We start from the raw sequence: 26,310 nt of genomic DNA on the forward strand, positions 1-26,310 counted from the left end.
GCTCTATCCCCTTCAATTCTACCAAAGTAATTATGCACAAGTCCTCAAAATGCTTAGGGAGCTTAAGTGCCTTGTACATATTAAAAGTGATTTTCTCATCATCAACTCTCATCTTCAACTTCCCTTCCCTCATATCAATAATCGCTCCACGAGTAGCTAAGAATGGTTGCTCCAAAATAATGGGCACTTCCTCATCTGCCTCGTAATCAAGAACAATAAAATCAATAGGAAAAATGAACTTTCCCACTCAACCACTAACACATCCTCAATAATTCCTTTTGGCATCACTAGTGACCTATCTGCCGACTGTAAAGTGATTGTAGTAAGTCTAAGCACCCTCAATCTGAGTTTCTTGAACAAAGATGATGGCATCAAATTTATACTAGCCCCTAAATCATACAGGGCTCCACCAACTTCTTGTTTTCCAAGAGACAGAGGAATTGTGAAACTCCCAGGATCCTTCAACTTAGGAGGAAGTTTACTCTGAACTCTAGCACTGCACTCTTCAGTAAGTGCAACTATTTCAAACTCTGTATATCTTTGCTTGTTTGCCACAATATCTTTGAGAACCTTGCATACTTCGGTACTTCTTGTGAAATTTCCACCAAAGGTAAATTCATACGCACTTGGTTCAAAATATCTAAGAATTTCTTGTACTTAGAATCATCTTTTTGCTTCTGCACTCTATGTGGAAATGGAGGTGGTGGCATTGTCACAATTACTGGCTCTGATCCTTCGCTCTTTTTCTCATTCTCCTAAACTGGCTTGGGAACTAATTCTCCTTCAGGACTAGCCATATACTTTTTTTTCTTTGAAACTTCTTCTAGTACTCTTCCATTTATGAAGGTAACCACATCGACTTGAGCTCTAGGATTAGGCTCAATATCACTAGGAAGAGCCCCAGCTGGCCAATTATTTTAAGCACTGGCAAGTTGCCCCATTTGTCGCTCCAAATTACGAATAACTGCTGAGTGGGCTGCTGCGTGGGCTTGCTGGTCAGCCATCAATTTCTTTTGCATCTCCTCAATGTGACTCATTGTGTTCGTGGGTTGTTCAGCCTGTGGTGGTCTATATTGCTGTAGAGGAGCTTGCGGCCTGTACTGATTCTGAGCACCTTGATTTCCACCCCAAGAAAAGTTTGGGTGGTTCCTCCAGTTAGGATTGTAAGTGTTCCCATACTTATTTGCTTGGCCTCGATTTGCATTACCCACAAGATATACAGACTCTAGGTTTACTGGGCATAGATTGCTTATGTGACCTTTTATAACATACTTCACAAAATATTTGAACATGTTGCAATGGCTGAGCTTGTTGCTTGTTAATAACCAATGTCATCTTATTGACTTGGTTAGCCAATGTGGCAACCTGCACTGATAATGTAGAGACACCATCTAACTCGAGAACCCCTGCAAATTTTTGCACTGTGTGTCTGCCCATATCTCATTGCCAATCACGATTGCTTTTGGAGAATTTATTCAATAATGGATATATCTCATCGAAACTTTTCTCCAACACTTGACCTCCCACTGCAGCGTCCACCACAATCTTTGTATCTGGATGTAGCCCTTCTATGAAAGTGTGAGTTAACACTTGATTTGTCTGATTGTGATGAGGACAGTTCTGAGCAACCTCTTGACCTTTCTTAAGATGAATATAAAGACTCCCCCGATTTCTGTTTGAAGGCGACTATCTCAATTCTGATCATTGGAATTTTTCCTGAAGGAAAGAACCTTGCCAAAAAATTTCTCGCCAGATCATTCTATAATGTAATAGAATTAGCTGGTACCGCCTTCAACCACCGCTTTGCTTCGCCCAATAGAGAGAACGGGAATTGTGTGAGCCCACATAGTCTGGAGTGACTCTGTTAGTGATATAAGTATCACTAATCTCCAAGAAGTTAAGAATGTGATGTTGTGGATCCTTGTGTGGAAGACCCATAAACTGCCCATTCGCATGTAGTAGCTGGATCATGCTCTATTTCAGCTCAAAGTGCCCAGTGATTCTGAACGTCACAATGCTGGAAGTAACGTTAGCAATGCTGGGCATCGCCACCTCCCGAACAACCATGTGTTGATCCTCTGCCAGGTCCAAAGGAAATTGAACAAGTGTCTGAAGATTATCTGTGTCCCTTGCTTCCCTCAACCTCCTGTGAAATGTTCTCTCAGGTTCGGGGTCAAAGCCTTGAAGTCTATCCTGGCTTCTGACCCTTCGCTTTTAATCAAAGTTACTGAGAGTATAGAAACCAATAAGGAATGTTGGACTTGACGAAATAAACAACTAAAGTAAAAACTAGAAAGTAGTCAATATTCAAGTCCCCGGCAACGACACCAAAAATTTGTTTCTCCCAAACGCACACGCAAGTAGACGTGGTCGTACAAGTAATAAAATGATAAGTCGAGTATCGAACCCACAGAGACTTGTGTAACTACCCACTAGTTTAACCAAGATTATTATTCAGCCAAGTGTTTCGGAGTTTAAAAGTCTGATTATGCTAAGCACTAATTCTAACAAGTAACTAATATATCAAGCAACAAAATTGTTTTTGTATATTCTAAATATTCCAGGGTTATGATAGATTCACCTATCCTATTGTGCTCTAATTAACTCTCCCTTTCATACAATTCACTCATGGTTGCTAATTAGACGAACATTTGCTCTCGTAGTATTCTCTCGAATTCCTACTCGCCTATTCAAAATATATTAATGCCTATATTCCTATGGAATCGATCTATTAAGAATGTATTAAGATTATGATATCTAATTAAGTACGGTGAGTAGGTATATTCTTATCCTAACCACAAATCCGCCCCTCTCAGAGTTAAGATCATGCTATCTTTAATTCTTCTCTAATCTAAACGTAGCGTTGCCAAGCATAGCATATATAGTAAGTAGAACCTAACTGTTGGCCAGAAAATATATATTGGTGAATGTAATCAAGCTTAAGCCAATTTTAAACAATAATATTCATGGCTAAATCACAACCCCATAACTATGGGTTTTAGCCACTCATGATAATATCAAAACAAATACACAAGTGTTGAATAATTGAAAATACTAAGAAAAGATGAAGAAAACTGAGATATCTTCGCTCCCGGATGTTCCTCGTGTGTATTTTCCCTTCAAAGTGGCATCTTCCCTCTCAGAATAGGTGTAGACTTGATTGTATACGGGGGGGTATTGGAAAGAAATAACCATGTCCCGGGCGAACTAGAAGAGATTTTCCGTCACCAGCGCCCAGGGTAGCGTGGGGAGCTAGCCCTGGCGTTGGGATTTTTGAGGTTCTGGAAACTGGGCCACAGGTAGCACCACGCTACCTGTGGCGCTACACTGTCCCAATTTTTCGTTTTGTTCTATTTTTGCTTCAAGTCGTACACTCTCGTCATACATTACCTCTGGATGAGTCCTACACATCAAAATACCACGAATTAGTACAATTTATAACAGTACACAACCCAAAATTCACAAAACATGAGTAAAATGCGAGGCGATATGCATATAATTTTACATACTTTAAGCTAAATATCAGTAAGTCTCAGTTTTGGGGAACGTGCAGAAACACCAAAGTCAAACGTTTAATAAGCAGTAGGTTAAATGTGATTTTATTTAATCTATTCATATATTTTGAATTTGGGAACTTTTTTATTTAAAAAGTTCAAGAAAATGAGTATGAGAAAACTAGCGTTGAAGATGCAAAATATGCAACTCGGAATTAAATGGTTTTTCGTAAACAGGCTTTTAAATAACAAATTAAAGGCTGTGTATTCTTATAAGATACTCTAATAGTTGGGATTCTGTTACCATCACCAAAGGTGAAGCAGTGGCACGTTGACAAAGTCACAAAAAGGCACAAAGACATTGTTTTCCCAAAAAGTATCGTGTCTCTTCTTGCCTTTCCTCAACCTGCCTCTGCTGACCCTTGTTCCTTATTTTCTTTACTTTATCCAATAGCTGATGTCATATTTCATTCACCTATCCGATTTCTTTGGCAATCATGCCTTACTCATCAAGTATAGTAGCTTTATATTTCATAGGAAAAAGAATTACATTTTGAAGCAGAAAACAATCTAGCCTGCTGCAATCACCCTTCCAAATTTCAAATGACCGTCGTTCAAATTCAAGCTAAGTAAATCAAATCAAGTTTTAAGTTGCTAGTTATGTATGAGAAACGAGAGAGTTAATTATTTATTTAATCAAGTTTTAAGCGTAACGATCCGGCCGGTCGTTTTGGGAGTTATAGCTCCGATTCCCTATTTACTGCGTCCCCCGTATTTATTTCTGCAATTGTGACTTGCCAGGAGGTTTCGTTTTGGTTTTTGGAGTGTTTTGGGACACATAGTCCCTAAACGGAGGCTTAAGTCTTAGGATTTGGATCGCAGTCGGAATTGTGTGAAGACGACTCCGGAGTGGAGATCCATCGATTCCGTTAGCTTCGTTGGGTGATTTTGAGCTTAGGGGCGTGTCCAGATTGTGTTTTAGAGCTCTATAGCTGATTTAGGCTTTAAATGGCGAAAGTTGAATTTTTGGAGATTTGGACCGGTAGTGGAATTTTTGATATCGGGGTCGGAATCCGATTCCGGAAGTTGGAGTAGGTCCGTAATATTGAGTATGATTTGTGTCCAAAATTTGAGGTCAATCGGACATAGTTTGATAGGTTTCGGCATCGGTTGTAGAAATTTGAAAGTTTCAAGTTCTTTAAGTTTGTATTGGAGGATGATTCGTGTTTTAGCGTTGTTTAGTGTGATTTGAGAGCTCGACTAAGTTCGTATGGTATTTTAGGACTTGTTGGTATGTTTGGTTGAGGTCCCGAGGGCCTCGGGTGAATTCCAGATGGTTAACGGATCAAGTTGAGTTTTGGGAGAAATGGATGAAGTGTGTTGCATATGGTGTAATCGCACCTGCGCAAGATTGACCACAGGTGCGAGCTCGCAGAAACGGGAGGGCGATCGCAGATGCGAGGATGATGAGGTTGGCCAGTGGTCGCACGGGGCGACATGTAAGCCGCAGAAGTGGAGCCGCATCTGCGGAAGTGCGATCGCAGAAGCGGAATAAGTGAGGAAGCTGAGGTGGCCAAGGTTCCGCAGAAGCGGATGATTGAGCGCAGAAGCGCGTCCGCAGATGCGGATTGTTGTGCGCAGGTGCAGTGCCTGGGAGTTTAAGTGAACTCCGCATGTGCGGAGTCTTCGCCGCAAAAACGGCACCGTAGAAGCGGAATTTGGACCGTAGGTGCGGTTTGACTGGGCAGAAAAGGGCTAAGAGCGAGCGTTTGATTTCATTCTCCAATTTTTGACCTAGAGAGCTCGGATTGAGGTGGAATTTCGAGGGAATTTCAAAGCAATCTTGTGGGTAACAATTCTTAAATCCTTTATAGTTATATCCCGCCAATCCATGGTTAATTTCATCATTTAATTAGGGATTTGAGTTGGAAATTTGGGGGAAAATGGTAGAAACTTCATAGACTAAAATTTTTAGTTTTGGAAGGCGATTTGAGGTCGGATTCGAGTAATTCTTGTATGGTTAGACTTGTGAGTAAATGACTGTTCATATTTTGTAACTTTTACCCGATTCCGAGATGTGGGCCCGGGGAGACTTTTTAGGGCGATTTTCGAATTTCTTGTTTTAGCCTTGATTTCATTAGCTAGATTAGTTCTTGTAGTTATATTTGTGATATGTAATTGATTTTGGCTAGATTTGGGCCACTCTGAGTCGGATATTCGTGGAAAGAGCATTGTTACGGATTGATTTGAGCTTGATTCGAGGTAACTGTCTTGCCTAACCTTGTGTGGGGGAACTTCCCTTAGGATTTGGTACTGTTTTCGATATGTGAGCGCCGTGTAAGTGAAATGACGAGTACGTACACGGGCTATTTGTTGTAAAACTCCGTTTTCATTAAGTAATAACCCGTTTTACTTTAATTGAGCTACAGTAGCATATGCAATTATTCTGTTTAGTTTAGAACAACATGTCTACATATCTTAATTGCTTATCTGAACTCTGTACAGCATGCTTAGTGAACTCACTGCTTTTTCCTTGACTTGTACTTAGTCTAAATTGTAGGATTTCGTGTTGTAACTGTTATTTCTATTGTTTGAGTTGTGTATTTACTTTTGGGACTACGGAATGGTATTCCGGGAGATTCCCCTGCATATTTACTTTGGGACTATGGAACGGTATTCCCGGAGATCCCCTTGTACATTTACGTTTGGGACTACGAGACGGTATCTCGGGAGATCCTCTGTTGTTATCTTTATGTACTGTACCGTTATCTTTCTGTCTTTCTTTTTGGTTAAAATTCAGTCTTTATTTTATTGCGATATTTTGTTCCGCCTTATTACTTATATATATATACCAGTAGTGCCCTGACCTGGCCTCGTCACTACTCGACCGAGGTTAGGCTTGGCACTTACTGGGTACTGTTGTGGTGTAGTCATACCCTTTCCTGCACATGTTTTTGTGTGCAGATTCAGGTACTACTTATCACTCGCATTATCAGTGAGTCGAGACAGCTTTGGAGACTTCAAGGTATATCTGCCGCGTCCGCAGACCTCGGAGTCCCTTTATACTCTTCCCCATGTCAAACACTTCCTGTATCCCCTTTTTGTTAGACTCTGGAGTATAGAGATGCTATTTTCATTCTGTAGTTTGTCACTCATGGTGTTCCGGGTCTTGGGATAGTTGTGTACATTTAGAGAGTGATTATTGTATATGCCGAGCGGCACCATAATCGATTATTTAAATAATTATCTGTTACTGTTATTTGTTAACTTTTAAGTTTTCCATTTCATTTCCGCAAATGTTAGGCTTACCTAGTCGTAGAGACTAGGTGCTGTCACGACGTTACACGGAGGGAAAATTGGGTCGTAACATTAAGTTGCTAATTATTACTAATCACAAAAGCTAGACCTGAGTTATTTCATCATAAAAGGACGCAGGAGCGGAGCTATATGGTTTGACACCCCTAGTCTGAAGGGTTCAATTGAATCCTCTTCGTCAAAAGGTTACTATATAGTTGCCTCAAAGTTCCTCGTAAAGGGTCCATAAGCATGGAGCTAGTTTCGTTATATCAGAAGCTAAAAGTATACGTAGCTGTTATCGCCTTAAAGTTCCTCATTTAACTACTTAAAATCAATGCCCGATAATTATGCCGTGGCCAAAGAGAGAATTAAGTGATTCTAGATATTGAAAGCTCCGATAGATAGATCTACATCATCCCTCTCCATATGCTTGCTGTCTCACGCTTGAAAGACATCCAGAAACCAAAGTGGCATTAACATGTGAGATGATCTGATATTACTGATATTTTTCGTACTAATGGTATAATGAACAGAAAGTAAATTGTCTGTTAAGTGGGAACATTACCCCATCCATGTCGGCTTTTGTCGAGTGAATGGGGCAAAGGAATGAATTTGTGTTAGCTAGCGTTTGGCCATAGATCCCAAATTTATTTTGAAAAATCTGATTTGGGTGAAGTTTGGTTTGAAGATGAAAATGTGTTTGGACATACGATTTCAAAACATATTTTTCAACTTTATTTTGGAAAAACATGTATATAATTCCCAAGTTTTGGAAATTTGGCCCAAATTCAGCTTATTAGCTGAATTTGAGATTTCAAATATGTGATTTGAGTTTTGGCCAAAATGTGGGTCAAATTTATGGCCAAACATGGAATTTGAAAATAAATTTCAAATTAAATTTGGAAAAATGTATGGCCAAACAGGGGCTTATACTGAAAGTGCAATGAACTTGTACTCGGTAAAAATTAAATCTATGCTATCAAATTTATTTTTTCAGGCTACTAATTACACTCCATTTATTTGAGCGCAATTACATATAGTTATATTTGTTAATTTGAGTGACTTTCTTGGTTCTTTACCTTACTCTTTAAATGTAATCGAAATAAACAATACTACAAATACAACAATTCTTACGTGGAAAATTATCCGACTCAAAGGTGCAGAAACAATACTACCACGTAAGATTTTAACTTCAACTTCACTAAAACAAATGTGTCAAATGTATCGATTACAAGACCTGTCAATCAATACCCATCAGTACTCCTACTTCACCTATTTGACTTACAAGCTACTCTAACTTGCAAACTCAAACAATTACTTCAACTCACTGATTATGTATGACACTTTGATCATCAAAACCCCAATACTCAATAAATTCCTCCTTTTTGATGATGACAAACTTTGTGCGCATAAACCATGTAATCATCTCATCACAATAGCAGTAGCACACAAACACACTTTCAGAGCAAGTACATCAGGTATACAACAAGTACATCAAACACCCCCCACTCTATCTTCCCCCTTTTGACAATATCGAAAAAAAATAAAAAGATATTAGATAGTTCAAGCACAATTAATGCAAGATTCATGGCCATCGAGGCTACAACACAAGATCAAGAAATATCAAGACAAGAAAACTATGAGGATGATAAAACTATGTGAGAAGCATAAAAATATCATAATAGAGTTCATTAAATAGTGCCAAATTAAGTCCAGAGCGTTGAACAAAAATATTAGAACAAAATAAACTGAAACATCCTGCAACCTACTGAGAACTAGAATAACAAGAAAACAAATTGCACCACTGGGTTAATAAAACAATTGGAGACAAGGGGCAAATGACCAAGATCAGGGGTGAGAAGAGGAGGGAGTCAAGGCTTGTATAAGGGTGACAATCTGTTGGGTATGAGCCTCTCCGTCTTTCCTGAGCTCCTCCCTAAGTTGTCTGGTTTCTTTTTTCAGCTCATCATTGTCTTCTCTAAGCTTAGCATTCTCCTCAAGAGCCAGCTCCAACTTCTTACAGAGCTTAGTTGGCCTGCTACTACCAGGTAAGATAGCAGAACCTGTTGGCCCTCTAGCCTTGATCTCCTCATAGCCACACTGCTTGAGTGTAACCGCATCCATAACATCATTTTGATTCCCGAACTTCAGCTCATGCAACGCAATGTTGAGCTTTTCAAGCAACTTAGTTAGCATGAAGCCATAAGGCATAACATGCATATGCTCGGAGGTGGCATGCAGATCTGAAAACAAATTCTTCTTCAAATATTGTTTTACCAAATTGTTCTTCCAATTTTTCAAAAACTCAATACAGATTTTTGCTACTGGTACAAGAATTCACAAGAAAAACACAATGGACGCATGCAGTCTGGAATAAAAAATGAAGCCGTACTCGCCATTAAAATGGAACCCAAATAAATCCACACCAAAGAAATGCTTATTTTTGGTATGATGTTATTTTCTAAAAAATTAATATATACAATTCATATATAATTATCATACATTTATAACAAAATTTGAAAATAATTTTCATACAATTATGAAATAAATGTGATATAATTATGAACTTCTTTCTTTTCAAGTTTCAACATGAAATTTCACCTAAAACCAGCAGCAAACTACATAAAAGTCCGCACAAAACCACCAATAACCAAAACTTTTATTTTCAGATTGAAAATCGAGAGGAAGAACACAGCATATACAAAAAACATAGAAACTAATAAAATTCTGATACAATTTTGATAAAAATATTGTATTAAACTTGTATTAATATTCTATCAGGTATTGTTTCATGTATCGATGCATCAGATACAACTATAATACAATTCTGATATAGTCCTCAAAGAATTTTGATACAATTGTAAAATTTCCTAAAATTGTATAATCCTAATACAATTCTTCTTCTTCTTCTTCTTCTTCTTCTTCTTCTTCTTCTTCTTCTTCTTGTCAAATCCTAGGAAAGGAATGTTCAGTAGCACCCCAAGCTCTTCAACATCAAACTCCATATCAAATTCTCCTACAGAACTCTTGACCACGTTGCCATCAAATTAGAAGTTTGCATAAAAGTCAACTACAACATCCACACACACAGGAGGAAATGGCTTAACAAACATATGTCTCCATCCCTGCAGATCAAAATTCTCAACCAACTAGGCCATAACCTTCTCATCTATATTTGCAACTATCTTCTCATTCAATACTTTTCTATTCTTCAATTCAATCAGCCTGTCAATCACATCAGGTATAGCCCTCTTCTTCTTTCCTTTGCTGGCCTTCTTAAAGGTGGAAGTTGACTTGGTGAGTTTCACAACAGTCCTTCTTACTACTGGTTTCTTGGCATGCAGAGAAGGATCAGACTCATCCTCTTCATCCAGCTCAACTACAGGCTCAACAACAAGAGTTTGCTTTCTTGTTTTCTTGGCATCTCTGGATTCCTTGATCATTTGTTCATCAACATCCTATCTTTTGCTCCTAGTGAGAGGAGTCCTAGCAGGAGGAGCCACTTCTTTCATTGCTGGGAGAACTGGTTTTATAGATCTCACAGAGGCCTTTTTGCTCCCTTTCCTACCTTAGACAAGGGCAAATCATCCTCATCACTGCTGACCTCCTCATATCCAACAAAATGAGTTAACTAAGGCTTAGGTTCTTCATTCCTTATCTCTCCACGAACTTCTTCTAAATGGGCCATGACTATGTTCCCAATAGCCATAGAGCCTCCAAATTCCCCGTAGTATTTTCTTCCTCATTCTCAGGTTCAGTCCCCTCACTTTCACTTTATTTTTCATCTTCATCACCCTCACTCTCAAGTCTCCCTCACCCTCAATTTTTTTTCTTCTTCACTAGAGTCTCCCACTTGTTCACCTAATTTTTCATCTCCTTCACTCTCTTTTTCCTCACCTGATTCCCCGTCATTCTCATTCTCTTCTCATCAGTATAATGAGCCATTTCCTTAACCTGACGCTCCTTATTACCGGCTACTTCTCCCCCCCCCCCTCTTTATCAACTTCTTCATCTCTCTCATCCTTAGTCCAGTTGTAAGAAATACCATCAGAAGCCTCTTTATTTACTGGTTCTTTCTCACTTTCCCCCTCAACCACATGTATATTAGTCATGGTGTCCATAATTTTCTCCTGAGTTACAACTTCAGTTTCTACAACAGTATTCTTTACATGTGGTTTGTCACTCATGGGTGCAACAATTTCCAAAGGGACAACCTCAATAGCAGAAACTAGAACATCAAGCTTTTATGGAAGTGATTTTACATGATCAGCCGTGACAACTATAGAATCCTCCTTAGCCACAACTTCTTTGACTATTATTTCCCCCTTAGCATCAGCACGAATTACCACCTTGTCACTCTTAACTAATTTTCTTAAAGTGGCCTTGATCTTAGTAGGTTTGGAGGTAATTTTGGAAACAGATACAAGTGCATGGGAAGTTGATTTTGGAGATGAAGGTCTAGTGGAGGTGAAAATTGTAGGTGCAACAGTAGCATGAGATAATGGTGTAGGTACAATAAAGGGTATGGGTGGAGATGCAAAAGGTGCGGGTGCAGGTTCAATGGTTGATTTTTCACTTTTCTTAGGCTTGGGCTTCATGATTTTCGATTTTGCTTCAGTCTTAGATGAAGATTTTGCCTTAGAGGGAGTTTGGCTTGACTTAGTCATGGTGATGAGAGAACGAGGGGATTTTCTTTGGTTCTTGCTTAGGGTTTGAGAGAAACGCTGAGGTCTGCGAGATGTATCACAAGAGGGCTTTTAAAGAGGGTAGTCCTGATTTTACTAGAAGAAAGAGGGTAACTGAATTTGAGTTCTAACGGGACTCTAATAATGGTTACTTTTGACTACTAGACTTTTAAAAGTAAATAGACATTGATTCCCCCTTGATCCTTGATGTTGATAGCAAATAGGAGTGATGCTAATAGGATTAGAGTGTCTGAGTATAAGTCCCAATGATTTAACAGAAATGGCACATACATGTGTCATAGAACCAACTCCTTAGCAACTCCTTCGTCATTTCTGTAGTAAAGCTTTGACACAATAGGTTAGTATCTTAAGGCATAGTTATCGGCTAGACTTTTCTAGGCGAGTGTGTGTGCTTAATACAAGCACGATAGTGGATCAAGCATATTATACTCGACCGTCTACACCTAATTATTATTTTTTCTAGCCAATTATTGGGGTTCAACCTAGTTGGAAGTATTGATTAATCCCAGCTCCAGTATATTTCTTTCAAAGTGGTCCCCACTCTATGCCTTAGTGAAAATATCAGCAATTTGATCTTCAGTTTTACAGAAATTGATTGAGATATTTCCTTTTTTAATATTGTCTCTGAGAAAGTGATATCTGATATCAATATGTTTGGTTCTCTTATATTTACAAGGATTTTTAGCAATATTTATGGCATTGGTACTATCACAGAAAATAGGACACAATCAACAAAAATACCATAGTCCCTTAGCTGTTGTCTTATCCATATCAATTGAGCAGAACAAGATGCTGCTACCACATGTAGATAAAGCTACTGAGTTTTGCTTCTTTGTTCCCCAAGACACCAGGCAAGAACCAAGAAAGTGTGTTGTTCCTGAAGTGCTTTTCCTGTCAACATGGAACTCTGCATAGTCTACATCAGCATAACCAACTAGATCAAAGTTGTATCCTCTAGGATACCATAGACATAGATCAGGAGTCCTGCTTGTTAGGATTTGCCTGAAATCTTGCACACAGTCCCACACTGATTATAATATCTGGCCTGCTTGTTGTGAGATACAACAGTGATCCAATCATTCCTCTATACAACTTTTGTTCCATACTTTTCCCTTCTTCATCAAGATCCACCTTGGTTGCAGTGTCAATGAAAGTATGAATTGACTTAGAAGAGTCCATGTTGAATTTTTTCAATAGTTCTTTGATTTTTTTTTTGTTGATGGATCATGGTTCTAGTAGGTTTTTGCTTTATTTGCAGCCGTAAAAAGAAGTTCAATACACTCATCATATGCTCATTTCAAACTCATTCTCCATCATTTCAGCAAATTCCTTGCACATTGCTTCATTAGTAGCCCCAAAGATAATATCACCCACATATACTTGCATAATGAGAAGATTTCTTCCTTCGTTCCTCAGAAACAGTATGTTGTCCACCTTTCCTCTTACAAAGTTTATCGGCTAAGAGGAATTTTGAGAGCCTCTCATACCAAGCTCTTGGAGCCTGTTTCAATCCATACGGTGACTTGTCTAGCTTAAACACATAGTCAAGGAACTCTTCACTTTCAAAGACAGGATGTAGTTTAACAAACACTTCCTCCTTTAGGTAACTTTTCAAGAATGCACTCTTCAAACCTATCTGATACAATGTGAACTCCATGTGCGCAGCAAAAGCAATTAGAACTCTTATAGCTTCCATTTTGGTTACAGGAGTAAATATCTCATCATAGTCAATGCTTTCTTCTTGATTGTACTTCTGAACCACCAGTCTGGCCTTGTTCCTTGTGATATTTTCTTGCTCATCCAGGTTGTTTCTGAACACCTATTTGGTACCTATGATAGTTCTATTCTTAGGTCTTTGCACCAGGTGTCATACCTTGCTTTTCTCAAACTAGTTTAGCTCCTCTTGCATGGCTATAATCCAATATGGACCATTTAGGGATTCCTTTATGTTTTTAGGCTCAACCTATGAGATGAATGATGTAAGTGCACCTAGGTTTCTCAAAGATGACCTGGCTTGCACTTCAGCATTAGGATCAGAGATGATGTTCTCAAAGGGGTGTGAGCTTTGATGTTTCCATGGTCTAACTTGCATACCCAGAGATGGTTCAACTAGGGAGTGACCTAAAGAACCAGTGTCAGCAGTTACAGCTTCATATATCTGGCTAGAAATCAGTGTAGTTCTCTCTTCTTGTTGTTATTCCTAATCACTTTCAACTTCCTTAGAATCCCCCGATCCACCTTCAGATTGTTGTTCAGGTTCTTTAGAAGTTCCGTCATCAATAAGACCTATGTTATAGTCTTTATCCTGCAAACCTTTCTCAGCCATGTGGTGAGTAGCCTAAGAAAACTCCCCCATCACTTCTGTCATCAAACTTACCTAGAGCTTTTTTGCCATTGTTGTGCACAAAATATTTGCATCCAAAAGCTCTTAGGTGAGTGATGTTGCGCTTTCTTCCTCGAAGTAACTCATAGGGAGTCTTCTCAAGAATGGGCCTGACCATGCATATGTTTAGCAAGTAACATGCAGTATTGACTACCTCAGCCCAAAATCTCTTAGTCCACTGGCAATTAGCATGGTCCTGCCCATGTCTTCTATAGATCTATTCTTCTTTCCACAACACCATATTGTTGAGGAGTTTTGGGTGCAGAGAAGTCATGATCAATGCCATGAGTGCTGCAGAACTCAAGGAATTTAGAGTTTTCAAAGTCAGTCCTATGGTCTGTTCTTATACTAGAAACAACACAACCTAGTTTCTGTTGAATTATTCTGACAAACACATAGAAAAAATCAAAAGTTTTATACTTAGATCCCAGAAATAAGGTCCATGTGTACCTAGAGAAGTCATCAACAATGACAAATACATACTTCTAGCCTCCCCTGCTCTTCACTCTCATTGGTCCACATAGTTCCATGTGAAGGAGTTCTAGGGGTTTAGAAGTACTATCAACCTTTTTAGATTTAAAATATGACTTTACATGTTTCTCTCTGACACAAGCATCACACACTTTGTTTGATGTGAACTCAATTTTTGGTAATCCAAGGGCTAGGTCCTTTGCTGCGAACTTGCTGAGTTGAGATAGACTGGCATGTCTCAGTCTTTTATGCTATTGGATCATCTTCCACTATACTTAAACATGTATTCTCACTCTAAGAAGAGACATAATAGATATATTGTAGACATTGTTAAGTCTATTACCTTCCAAAATAATTTCATCAATATGTAGCTTAGTGATAGTGCAGATTTTGAAATTAAACTTTGCCTCATTGCCTTTATCACATATTTGAGAAATGTTATGTTTAAGACACACTACATAGTACACAAATCATCTATAGCATGATAGAGTGATTTATCAGCCTTACCAATACTTGTTATTTATCCCTTTTTGCCCATTTTCAAATGACACACTCCCTCCTTGGAAGGTTGTTAGTGAGAGAAAGTTTTGCTTTTCACTAGTCATATGTCTTGACCATCCACTGTCTAGATACCAGTCTTGATCGTTTTCTCTCACTTTAGCCTGCACCATAAATCACAAGTTAGTCTTGAGAACCTGGACAAGCTTGGGTCCCTTTTTATTTGAAAATGGATGAATCAAATCTCTTCTTGTCCGGAAGGGAAGAGTATTGATATTTCTTTTCTTATTAACCTTAATCCACTTTGTTTGGACAAAGGACTTGACTGCGGGTTCTTCTTCCTTCTTCACATTCTTAAAAAGACCAAATGTATTCTTAAATTGAGCATGAACTAAAGCAGAGAAATTATCTCTTAAGTGTCCTGCCTTCCCACAGTGAGTGCACTGTGTTATCAGAAATTCCTACATACTTTGGATCAAACCTAAGTATAGGTTTTCTATAGCCAATTCCTGATGATTTAGTGCTGTAATTTTCATTTAGCGAATTTAGTGCATCTGAGGATCTATGCCACTTGCTTGGCCTAGATAGTTCATACATTGCCTTTTTCATGATTTTCTTGCAATACTTTATTCCTACAGTCAGCATTACAAAGACTATCTTTAAGCTCTTCTAATTCCTTTTCAAACTTCTTGTAGATCACTCATTATTTCCTTACCATGTGCATCAAGTAACTGCTCATTTTTAGAAGCGAGCTCAAGAACCTAGTTCTTAAGATCTATGACATGTCCTTTAAGATTAGCTTTGTCAGATTCAACTTTTTTGAGGTCAAGTTTAACACATAAAAGATTGCTTATTAACTGATCATTTCCAGCACTTAACCTATCTATCTCACTCATTATGGTCACTAATACGGCCATTAGCTATTTTTTTTTACATAGCATGGATATTTTATTTGAAGTTAGAAATACTTACCTAGTTTGTTTCATCTTCAACCTCTGAGTCGCTCATGGCCAACATCCCTATCACTTCTTCTTCTATTTGGCTTTCTTCAATTTGCATTAAAGCAACTTCAATGTTTTCATATTCAAAATCAGCCTCCAATGTCATCCATATATCATAAGCAGAGATGCAAGAGGACACCTTGTAGAGAACACTCTTTGGTAAACTTCTGTAGTGCAGCTCATCTGCCTTAGCATTTTTCTGGATCACTGGATGATCTTTAGCATCATAATACTCCTCTCTCTTATTACATTTGTTTAATTCACTATCCACTTTGGTGGGGATAATTGGTCCATGATTGAAAATAATCCATAAGTCAAAGTCAGTGGCCCGGGGTACGTTTCCGTACACATCTTCCATTCATCATAGTGGTGTCCATCAAATAAAGGAGGTCTTCTAATATGCATTCCTAGCTGTACCGCGGAATCAGTCTCCATTGCCTGTGTGTATCTATCACAGCATAAAGACTTATAGCCTCTTCCTCTTTCTCTTCCTCTTTATCACTTCCACTGTCCTCATATGCTGCTAGAAAAGCTTGTTTCATGGCTTCAGTGAATCCTTTGCCACTACAAGAAAATGGCAAAATTGTGACGGACGGTTCTGTCACAATTCCGTCACAAATTTGTGTTAGTGACGGAATTGTAACAAAAACAGGGACGTCCCAGAACCTTTGGTCGTAAATTTTTTTTGACGGATCAAATTTCGGTCACAAAATTTTTGTGACAGATTTTTATGACAAAAATCGTCCGTCGCAATATAGAGGCCTGCATGTAGCTTGATTCCGTCACAAAATAGAGACGGATTTGTGACAGATATATCCGTGACAATTATTGTGACAGAATAGTTTTCGAGACAAATTTATTTATATATTCACAGCAATTATGACAGAATATTTTGTCACAAATAAATTGTGACAAAATTTTCTGTCACAAATTGACACATTTGGTAGTTATATTAGTGACAGATTTGGGATACATAATATTTGTGACACATAAGTTTCCATCACTATTTAAGAATTTGGTGAATGTTTTTGACCATGTAGATCTGTCACAAATTTAATTTTGGACTTTCAGCTTTAACAAATAATTAATAATACTTATGCAAAAATTAGCTAAAAGCATAAAGACAACTAACAACAACCAACCATAACAAACATAATATGAAATATATAATAAAACATACGAAGTTAAAACATGCCAAAATATAAGTTCTACTAGCAAAAGTCTAAACATATTAAAAATTACAAAGCATCCAACAATCAAAAGCCTGCCAACGTTAAAATAGCACTTAGAGAGTATCCAAGTAGCTAAAGTCTAACAATGTTAAATACTTAAGCATTTGGTTAGTCCCTGTTAAAGGGAGTAGGAACACTAGATGGGTGAGATGATAATGCCATCTCGCTCATCCTGCGCATCCATCGCTCCTCCGTAGACCGAAATCGATCATCATTCTGTTGATTCAAACGCGAGACCTCTTGGTCTACGCGATCATCATCCTGCCAGCTTTCCCATATATGCTCTTTAATAAAAGTAGGTCTGGTTGTAAGTCTCCGCCACTTGTGCAGCTTTTTAGTGTATAAGGTAGATGCCACTTTTTTCCAAGTATGTTTGATTATGGCATCCTCAGCAGAACTCCAGTGATATAATTTCTAACAAAAGATATTTGATCAGTGACATAAATACATATATATACTAAATAATAATTATAATTTTTTTTTTGTAGAAAGCGATATTTACCATAAATTCATGCCAATAGAAGTCGGGTTAATTTCACTTATGGTCATCCAACTTATCATTTATTTCACAAAAATAACTTAACTATTTTTCATCACTTAAAAGTCACTCAACTTTACCTTTGTAACTTAAAAGTCATTTTAGTTCAAAACCTATAAAATATCCTATAAAAATATGACATGGAATTAAATTTAATTAAAAAAATCTAATTATATTGCCAAATAAGCTTAGATGGACCGCACCCAATTTAGACCCATTTCATCCACAATTCGATTTGACCCATAACCCAATGGGTTTTAATATTTTGACATTAGAAGGAAAAGAAGAGAACAATTATTTTGTGCTAAAAATATCTTACTTTATTTGTTACGTAATAACCTTAATATCACCACCTATAATTTCATTAAAAATATGAACAGAACTAGCACAGAACCAGTTTTTGCATCCTTCATAGCATTTTATAATTTTCCATGAAGTTAAAATACTACCAATCAATCTCTAATAACAATTAAATGTATCACTAACAGACAAGAACAACAAGCTAATAAGAACCTATTTTTACAAACTATTATTCCATTAAAGTCAATATATTGCTTATTAAGCAATATTAACAGATAAAAATACTGCTCAGTAAGAAACACCCACAAAAAAATTGCATAGTAGAAATTGACACACCGCAATCGTAGACAACCTATAGCGATAATTTGGACAAAAGAAAGAGACAATGTATTGTGTCATTGACCGTAAATGTACAACCAAAACCTAAAGATAAATTCAAAAGACCTAATTTTTCTTAAATTTATTAGACTTCTTTGTCTACAGATTAACCACAAAATCAAAGTGCTAGTCCAGTTAATTGTTCAAATGTTAATAATCCATTTTGGTTATAGGTCAAATCGTGCTGAGGAAGAAATAGGTCTAACTTAGATATGGTCTATTTAAGCTTATGTAGCATTATTGTTAGATTTTTTAATTAAATGTAATGCCATGTCATATTTTTTATTGGATATTTTGTAGGTTTTAAATCAGAATGATTTTAAAGTTACAAAAATAAAGTTGAGTGACTTTTAAGTGATAAAAATAGTTAAGTGACTTTTGAGAAATAACTGATAAGTTAGATGACTACCAGTGAAATTAACCCATAGAAGTCACGAGTGGATTGGCAGACAACCTTCCATGTGTAACCAGTAGCATCTTGCCGCTCCATAAAGGTATCAGTGATGGTCTTCGAGATAGAATGACCATTAGGAACGAACCTGAACAAAATTAAAAATAAATAACTAATACATTTCACGATATTTATATTTTTAAAAGATAAAACATATATACAAAAATACTATTTCTTACTTTTCTCCCACAGCTGAGATGGCCGACCGACTAGATGGACATGAGCCGGTAGTAGATCCAACAGTGATATCTGGAGTTCCAGGAGTACTAGGAGTACCAGGAACTGATGATGGTGAGTCACTCATATTCTTAAAAGTTTATTAATTAGCAACGGATTACAGCTTTGAATACATACAAAATATCTCATGAAATAACTCTTAACATAATAAATCTTAATAACTGAAGTAACAATGTTCCTTATAAGATAAAGTATTAGCTTTTACATTATATCAGTTCATTTTGTGTATACAAAAGATATAATGTACAGCTTATAACTGAAGCAACAAAGTTCCTTATAAGATTAAGTACTAGCTTTCAGTTACAACAATTCATTTTGTGGACACAAAAGATAAGATGTACAACAAAAATTACAAAATATACGGACATAACCAAATTGAATAAAACAGTACTTTCCTCCTTACTGGTTCTAAGAGATAATTCAAATTAGATCCATTCAAAAACATAAACTTTTACCACTTCAAGTAACATTTAGTTTATTCACTTTCTTCATCATCCCCCTCCTCCTCCTCCTCCTCCTCCTCCTCCTCGTCCTCGTCCTCGTCCTCGTCCTCGTCCTCGTCCTCCCCCTCCTCCCTCCTCCCCCCCCCCCTCCTCCTCATCCTCCTCCTCCTCCATGTCAATGAGCAAACCATCAGGATCATTCAATGCATGGGGAGTTTCATCTACAGAAATATCAATTGCATGCACTTGAATGTCATCCTCTTGAAAAGCTGAATCAATAAGTTGTTCTGCTTTTTTTGAAATCTCCACAACAGATCGTGCCTTTATATTACAAACAGCTAACCATTCATCTGTTGTCCTCTTTAGAGTAGGGTAAGTTTCAAGATACACCTGAGTAGTTTGCACTGCCATAATAAATGGTTCATATTTATTAAAGGTCCTTCTTTTGTTAACATCAACAAGATTATATTGTGCATGTACTCGAGTACCATGTTTTGGTGTTGGATCAAACCAAGAACATTTAAATAACACGGTTCATTTGATTGGTAATGCAGGATACTCTAACTGTAAAATCTTTGTCAACCGACCGTAATAATCAATATCATCTGCACTGTGGCTAGAGCTCTTGATGCATACACCACTGTTCATGGTAGATCTCCTTGAACCATATCTTTCAGTGTGAAACTTATAACCATTTACAACATATCCATTAAAAGACTTAACCTTATATAACGGCCCTTCTGCAAGATCTTTTATGATTTGATTGCTAATGCCCGATGAAGGATCATGTGCCTATTGACATTACAGGTAATTAAACACAATTTAAGATTATATTTTACAAGAAAAAAGGAATAGTTTATTAAGACTTACGTATTTCTCAAACCAAGTTGCAAACTCTGTTTCAAGTTTAGCATCAATCTCGCTATTTTGAATATTTGGTTGAATTTCTCTCAAGGTATCTTCATAAATTCTAATGAAAGAAAGCTAGTTTAATTTAACAATATCAAATGTACGCAACTGATATTGATATTTATATCATGATGATTAACTTACCTTATATATGGTTTCACTTCATCACAATTCAACAAAACATATGTACGAGCCGCATGATATTCTTTATCATCTAACCTCCTTGGTTTCTTCTTTCCAAAAGATCGTCCAGCATGCTTGAAAATAGAAAGCATTTCGGGATATTTGTCACCTCCAACCCTACAATCATCCGAATTTCGTGGCACTTTCCTATGCCTTGTCGACACATGTGACTTAAAGTAGTGCGCACAAAAGGATGATGCTTCTTCAACCAAATATGCATTGCATATAGAACCTTCAACTTTATTCTTATTTTTTACTTTATATGTTCTTCAACTTGCGGAGATACCTTCAACCAATAGAGTAAATCAACATGTAATTAGTTATACATTTATATATTACATTTATGTGTCTTATAACATAATTTAGTTTATTTACCTCTCATATGGATACATCCATCGGCCCTGAACTGGGCCAGCTAAACGTGCTTCGTAAGCTAAATGGATAGAAAGGTGTTCCATAGGATCCCAGAAGCTCGGAGGAAAAATACGCTCAAGCTTACACGAGGTGTGAGGAATATCTTTTTCTAATTGTGCCATGTGTTCCTCTGTTATTGCAGTAGCGGTGAGATCTTTAAAAAAAAGACTCAACTCCGTCAATGGTTGCCATACATTTCGTGGAAGTAGTTCTCGAAATGCAACGGGTATTAGGCGTTGCATAAACACATGGCAATCATGACTCTTCATACCAAAGAGTTTAAGCTTGTTCATGTCTACACATCTACCCATGTTAGACACATAGCCACCGGGAAATATCAACTCTTGCAACCACTTACAAAGCACTTCTTTTGCATTCTTTTCTAACATATAACAAGCTTTAGGATACTTTTTGCTACTTTCATCTTGATGCAACTCTGGGCGATGACAAAATATTTTCAAATCTGCTCTAGATTTGGCATTGTCCTTTGTTTTCCCTTGACATTCATCACCGTGTTAAAAATATTATCAAACACGTTTTTCTCGATGTGCATCACATCAAAGTTATGCCTAATAAGATTTGTTTTCCAGTAAGTCAAGTCCCAAAATATACTTCTTTTCTTCCAACCACATAAACTATTCTTTGCGATTCTTTCATTTATCGCTTCAGAACCAAGTTCTGTGACTTTCTTGAGCCCCAAATCCTCAATCTCCCTAAATATTTGTAAACCCGATTGTTCAGTACATACAATCTTATGTACTGCTTGACCCTTCTTGAACCACCTTTTGTTCCTTCGCTACGGATGACCTGATGGTAAGAATTTTCTGTGATTGTCAAACCACAAGGTCTTTCCACCATTGGATAGTGTAAAAGCATCTGAGTCTGTCATGCAATAAGGACAAGCTAATTTTCCCGCTGTACTCCATCCCGACAACATTGAATACGCTGGAAAATCACTTATTGTCCACATCAATGCAACTTCCATTTTAAAATTATTCTTACTTGAAATATCATATGTTTGTGCCCCCTCCTCCCACAAATTTTTTAACTCTTCAATGAGGGGTTGTAAGAAGACATCAGTTTTCTGTTTTAGATTTTTTGGACCAGGTATAATCACAGATAAAAACATGTATTCATCCTTCATGAACATCCAAGGTGGCAAATTATATGGCGTGACTATGACAGGCCAAGAAGAATATTGTTGGCCTGATTGACCAAATGGATTAAACCCATCAGTGGACAATCCCAATCTGACATTTCTCACTTCAGATGCAAAACTTGGTTGTGTTTGATCAAAATGCTTCCAAGCAGGAGAGTCTGAGGGATCACGCATGACACCATCTGTTTCATGCTCAGAATGCCACCTCATATGCTTTGCAGTAACATTCGATGCATACAATCTTTGTAGACGCGGAGTTAAAGGAAAATAATACATCTTCTTATAAGAAATATTAGTTTTCTCCTTGTATTGTTGATATTTTGATCTCTTGAACCGAGGGTGGGCACAAAACTTGAAATTGACAAGTTCGCTATCTTCACGCCAATAAATCATACAACCATTTTTGCAACAGTCGATCTTCTCTACTGGTAAGCCCAACCCTCGCATTAGCTTTTTGGTACTATAAAAGCTATCTGGCATTATGTTATCATTTGGCATTAGTTCTGATATAAATTGACATGACTCATCGTACAACTTTTCAGAAAAATGATGTTCTGCCTTTAGATTCAAAAGCCAAGCAACGACAGACAACTGCGAATGTCCGTGTGGGTTTCCCGGCCAAATTTCCTGTTCTGATGCTTTGAGCATATTATAAAGATTTTGCATGGTTGGATTTGGTTCCTCTTCTATATTACCATCAAAAGAAGGCCCACCAACATCAAAAACCATAGACTGAAATGCATTATGAGATTGAGAGTTTATAGTTTCACCAAAAGTTTCTTCTTGATGATCACTAAGTACAGTTGGATGTGGCATATAACTTTCTCCATGGTGATACCAACGATAATAATTCGGTTTAAAGCCGTACGTCCCAAGATGTGTCATAATTGTAAACTCATCCAAAATATTTTTATTTCGACACTTGCGATGATTACAAGGACATCTTAGCTTTTCACCATCCATGCATTTTGGATGTCTTTTAGCAAATGCAACAAACTCCTCAACCCCTATAATAAATCTAGGATTTATGAATCCATCTTCCAATACTCTAGCATACATCCACTCATGATCAGAATTATTCATATTGTACACTTTAACACAAAAAATAAACATGTGTTAGAACTTACATGATGACAAACAAGATTATTTGTTGTAATTAAAGTTGTCTATTATGTAGCTATTTTTTAAAAAGTAAAAATTTAATCTATTAGAACATATTTGTACTAAAGCAGACATGTCAAGCTTGCATTCTGCTATAGAATCCAACAGAAAATGGCACTAATTTAACAAGATTCAATGATAACTAGAAAAGTCACAAGTTTCCTACCTAACTGTATCAACATCAATAAAAGTCCCAAGGAAAAAATATATGTAATGCCAAATATTGAAATAGAAATTACCATTCACTAGATAAATCAGAAAAATATCTAGAACTGCGTACTTCTTGGAACTGTTAATTTCTTTTTTAATCTTTCTGCTAGGGAGGTGCTTGACTCCTTGCCTATATGTTGAAGAAACTGATCCAAAAAAGAGAATGAAACAGAAAAATATAAATGACCATAGTTTAATACATTTAGACAAGATAAATAAGATAATTAATATTGTTTAAGAGCACTTAGTTTACTTTATGAGATTCCAGCAATAAAATGATATAAATCAATTTAGAGTCAGGAAGCAACATATATAGCAGATATATAACCAAAAACAACCAAAAAGAAGGTATAATAACACAAGTTATAGCAAATTAAAAATCACCACCACTCCTAAAGAATTTTTGAAACGCTCAAATGCACTCAATATGAGGCTTATCCTACGCACCCGGTCCCTTTCGACAACTAAGAGTAATTTTGAGTTCCTAACCATTGCGACAGTAACTCTACCATGAATATTATATCCTATGAGGAGGTTGATGAATTGTCTATGAACTACAATGATGAATTAGCTCAAATAGGGGTGAGTCTTGTTTTAACAACAAGGACCATATTCATCTTAGTAACTAGAAAACTACTACCTAAAAAATATCAGAAATTTATTAAGCATATAGAAAAACTTTTCAAAAGCTGGAAAACAAAAGCCTGCACATTCTTCATTTTTTTACTTTTTTCCAAGATAACAAAGTTGATATCTACAATAAGCACAATTGTTTCCTTTAGCGAAATTAGAGCCTTTTCCTTTGCTCAAAATTAAGACCAAATCATAAACAAGAAACTAAAATCTCACCTATCTCAGAAGTATTTCAAACCCACTTCAAGTGAATGACCCAATATCAAAGCTTAATAAAGACCCTTTAAAATTGTACCTAAAATAGTTGCATGCAAAAGCTTTTTAGCTAAATTGGAGTTTTCTGAGCTTAGATAGAAGAACACAACAGCAATACCCAAATGTTATTCACTTTGGAAAATAATATTCAAGAAAAACATAGACAAATCTGAACAAAAATTGAAAAATCCAAAAGCTATTGAGTGTGGATGAAGAGGCTGGAGCAAAACCAAACCTACAAGTGTTGCTGTGGCGTTGAGTCTAGAAGGGTACAAGAATCGCCATTTGTGTTTTGTGTTGAAAGAGAGAGACAAGCAGGGAGGAGTGGAATGAGAAAATGGGTCTAAGTCTTAAGAGTTTTGTGGAATGAGAGGTTTGGCGGAGGGAAACTAAAAAGTGGGCCAAATATTTGGCGGGGGAAACTAAAAAGTGGGCCAAATATTTTGGAAAAAATTTGTAAGTTGTCCAAATGTTTCTAAAATTGTGACTGAATGTTCCGTCAAAAATTATTGTCACGGAAAATAAATCTGTCACAAAATTATTTTTGTTAGATAATTGCTCTTTTATAATATTGTGACGGAAAATATAATCTGTCACAAAATTTTTGACGGTTTTTTGACAAAGTATTGCCATTTCTTCTCTTCTGCCATAATTTTGTGACAAAAATATGTTCGTCACAAAGACTAAATTTCATATCTGTCACAAATTTGTCACAAATCCGTTACTCTTAGAATTTTTTAGGAAAAAATAAAATCTTTTGATAATTTTGTCCATGTAAGGTTGATTTGTCATAAATGCGTCACAAATCCGTCACAATTTATGACAGCATGCTTCGTCTCAAATATTCCGTCACAATTTTATAATTTTCTTGTAGTACGTAGGATTTTGCCTTTGTTTAGGCCCTTCTCTTTCATTTTTTTCCTTTTCTCTTTTTCAACTCTTTCTTTATTCTATTAAATTTCTCACATTGGGCAGTCTTTGACCATGTGGTCTAGTTTGTTGCACTTGTAACACTCATCATATGAAGCTTTGTCAATCTGCTTAGGTTTGCCATCGTTTTCTCTCTTAGATGTATTTTTGGAATTCTTTATGAACCTTTTGAACTTAGCAAATATTGCAAGGTCGAGATCATCATTGTCAGACTCATCTTCTTCGGATGCTTTAAGAATCAAGGCCTTATCCCTCCTTGGTTCTTCCTCGTGCAGTTCCAACATTCTCATCTCATGAGTCTTTAAGTTTCCAATAAACTCATACAGTAAAATCTTATCCAACTCCTTTGCTTCCTGGATGGCTGTGACTGTTGATTCCCATGAAGCTGGGAAAATCCTTAGAACCTTGCTAACCAACTTTTTGGAAGTGAATACCTTTTTCAAGTGATTTCAGTTAATTTGTTATTATGGTAAACCTAGTCATCATCTCCTGGATGGGTTCAAACTCTTTCATAGAGAAGAGCTTACAGTTCCCCATAAGCAGTTCAATCATTAATCTCTTCACTTGGTTTGTTCCTTCACGAGCAGTGTGAAGTGCATCCCAGATCTACTTTGCATTAGAGCACGCAAATATCCTATTGTACTTATCAGGACCAAGTCTACATATGTGGATCTTCTTGGCCTTTGCATTCTTTTCCATCACTCTGAAATCTGGTGCCATGAATTTAGAGGGGGTGTTGGGAACAATTTCATTTTGCCCATTTTGTTTAGTGGGAGTTAGTGGACCTGGATTCACTATTGTCCATAGTTCATAGCCTTCAGCCGTCAGAAAATCCTCTATTCTTGCCTCCATCAATTGTAGTATTTTCTGTTGAATAGAGGTGGTCTAGTAGTTGATTGTCTTTCGTTAATCCCAGGTGGGGAACTTACTTTGCTTCTTTCTAAGTGTTATCCACATGTGAGAGAACCCGCTTTGATACCAATTATAAGTTTGAGTGCCTTTCTAAATTACTAAAGAACCTGGTTCA

At 36.9% G+C, this 26,310-nt stretch overlaps 2 protein-coding genes across 2 annotated transcripts; both read right to left on the bottom strand.

Annotated features, from left to right (window-relative positions):
- Positions 1-19,592: 19,592 nt before the first annotated feature.
- Positions 19,593-20,622, bottom strand: LOC109243643. Its single transcript, XM_019410603.1, has 3 exons — positions 20,483-20,622; positions 20,300-20,399; positions 19,593-20,221 (listed from the first exon to the last, which is right to left on the bottom strand). Exons 1-3 carry the CDS (start codon positions 20,611-20,613, stop codon positions 19,964-19,966), a joined length of 489 nt encoding a protein of 162 aa, XP_019266148.1. The 5' UTR covers positions 20,614-20,622; the 3' UTR covers positions 19,593-19,963.
- A 616-nt stretch (positions 20,623-21,238) lies between these two features.
- Positions 21,239-23,629, bottom strand: LOC109243644. Its single transcript, XM_019410605.1, has 2 exons — positions 23,495-23,629; positions 21,239-23,101 (listed from the first exon to the last, which is right to left on the bottom strand). Exon 2 carries the CDS (start codon positions 23,055-23,057, stop codon positions 21,732-21,734), a length of 1,326 nt encoding a protein of 441 aa, XP_019266150.1. The 5' UTR covers positions 23,058-23,101; positions 23,495-23,629; the 3' UTR covers positions 21,239-21,731.
- Positions 23,630-26,310: the final 2,681 nt, after the last annotated feature.

Source organism: Nicotiana attenuata, unplaced genomic scaffold (genome assembly GCF_001879085.1).
Source record: "Nicotiana attenuata strain UT unplaced genomic scaffold, NIATTr2, whole genome shotgun sequence".
Lineage (NCBI taxonomy): Eukaryota > Viridiplantae > Streptophyta > Magnoliopsida > Solanales > Solanaceae > Nicotiana > Nicotiana attenuata.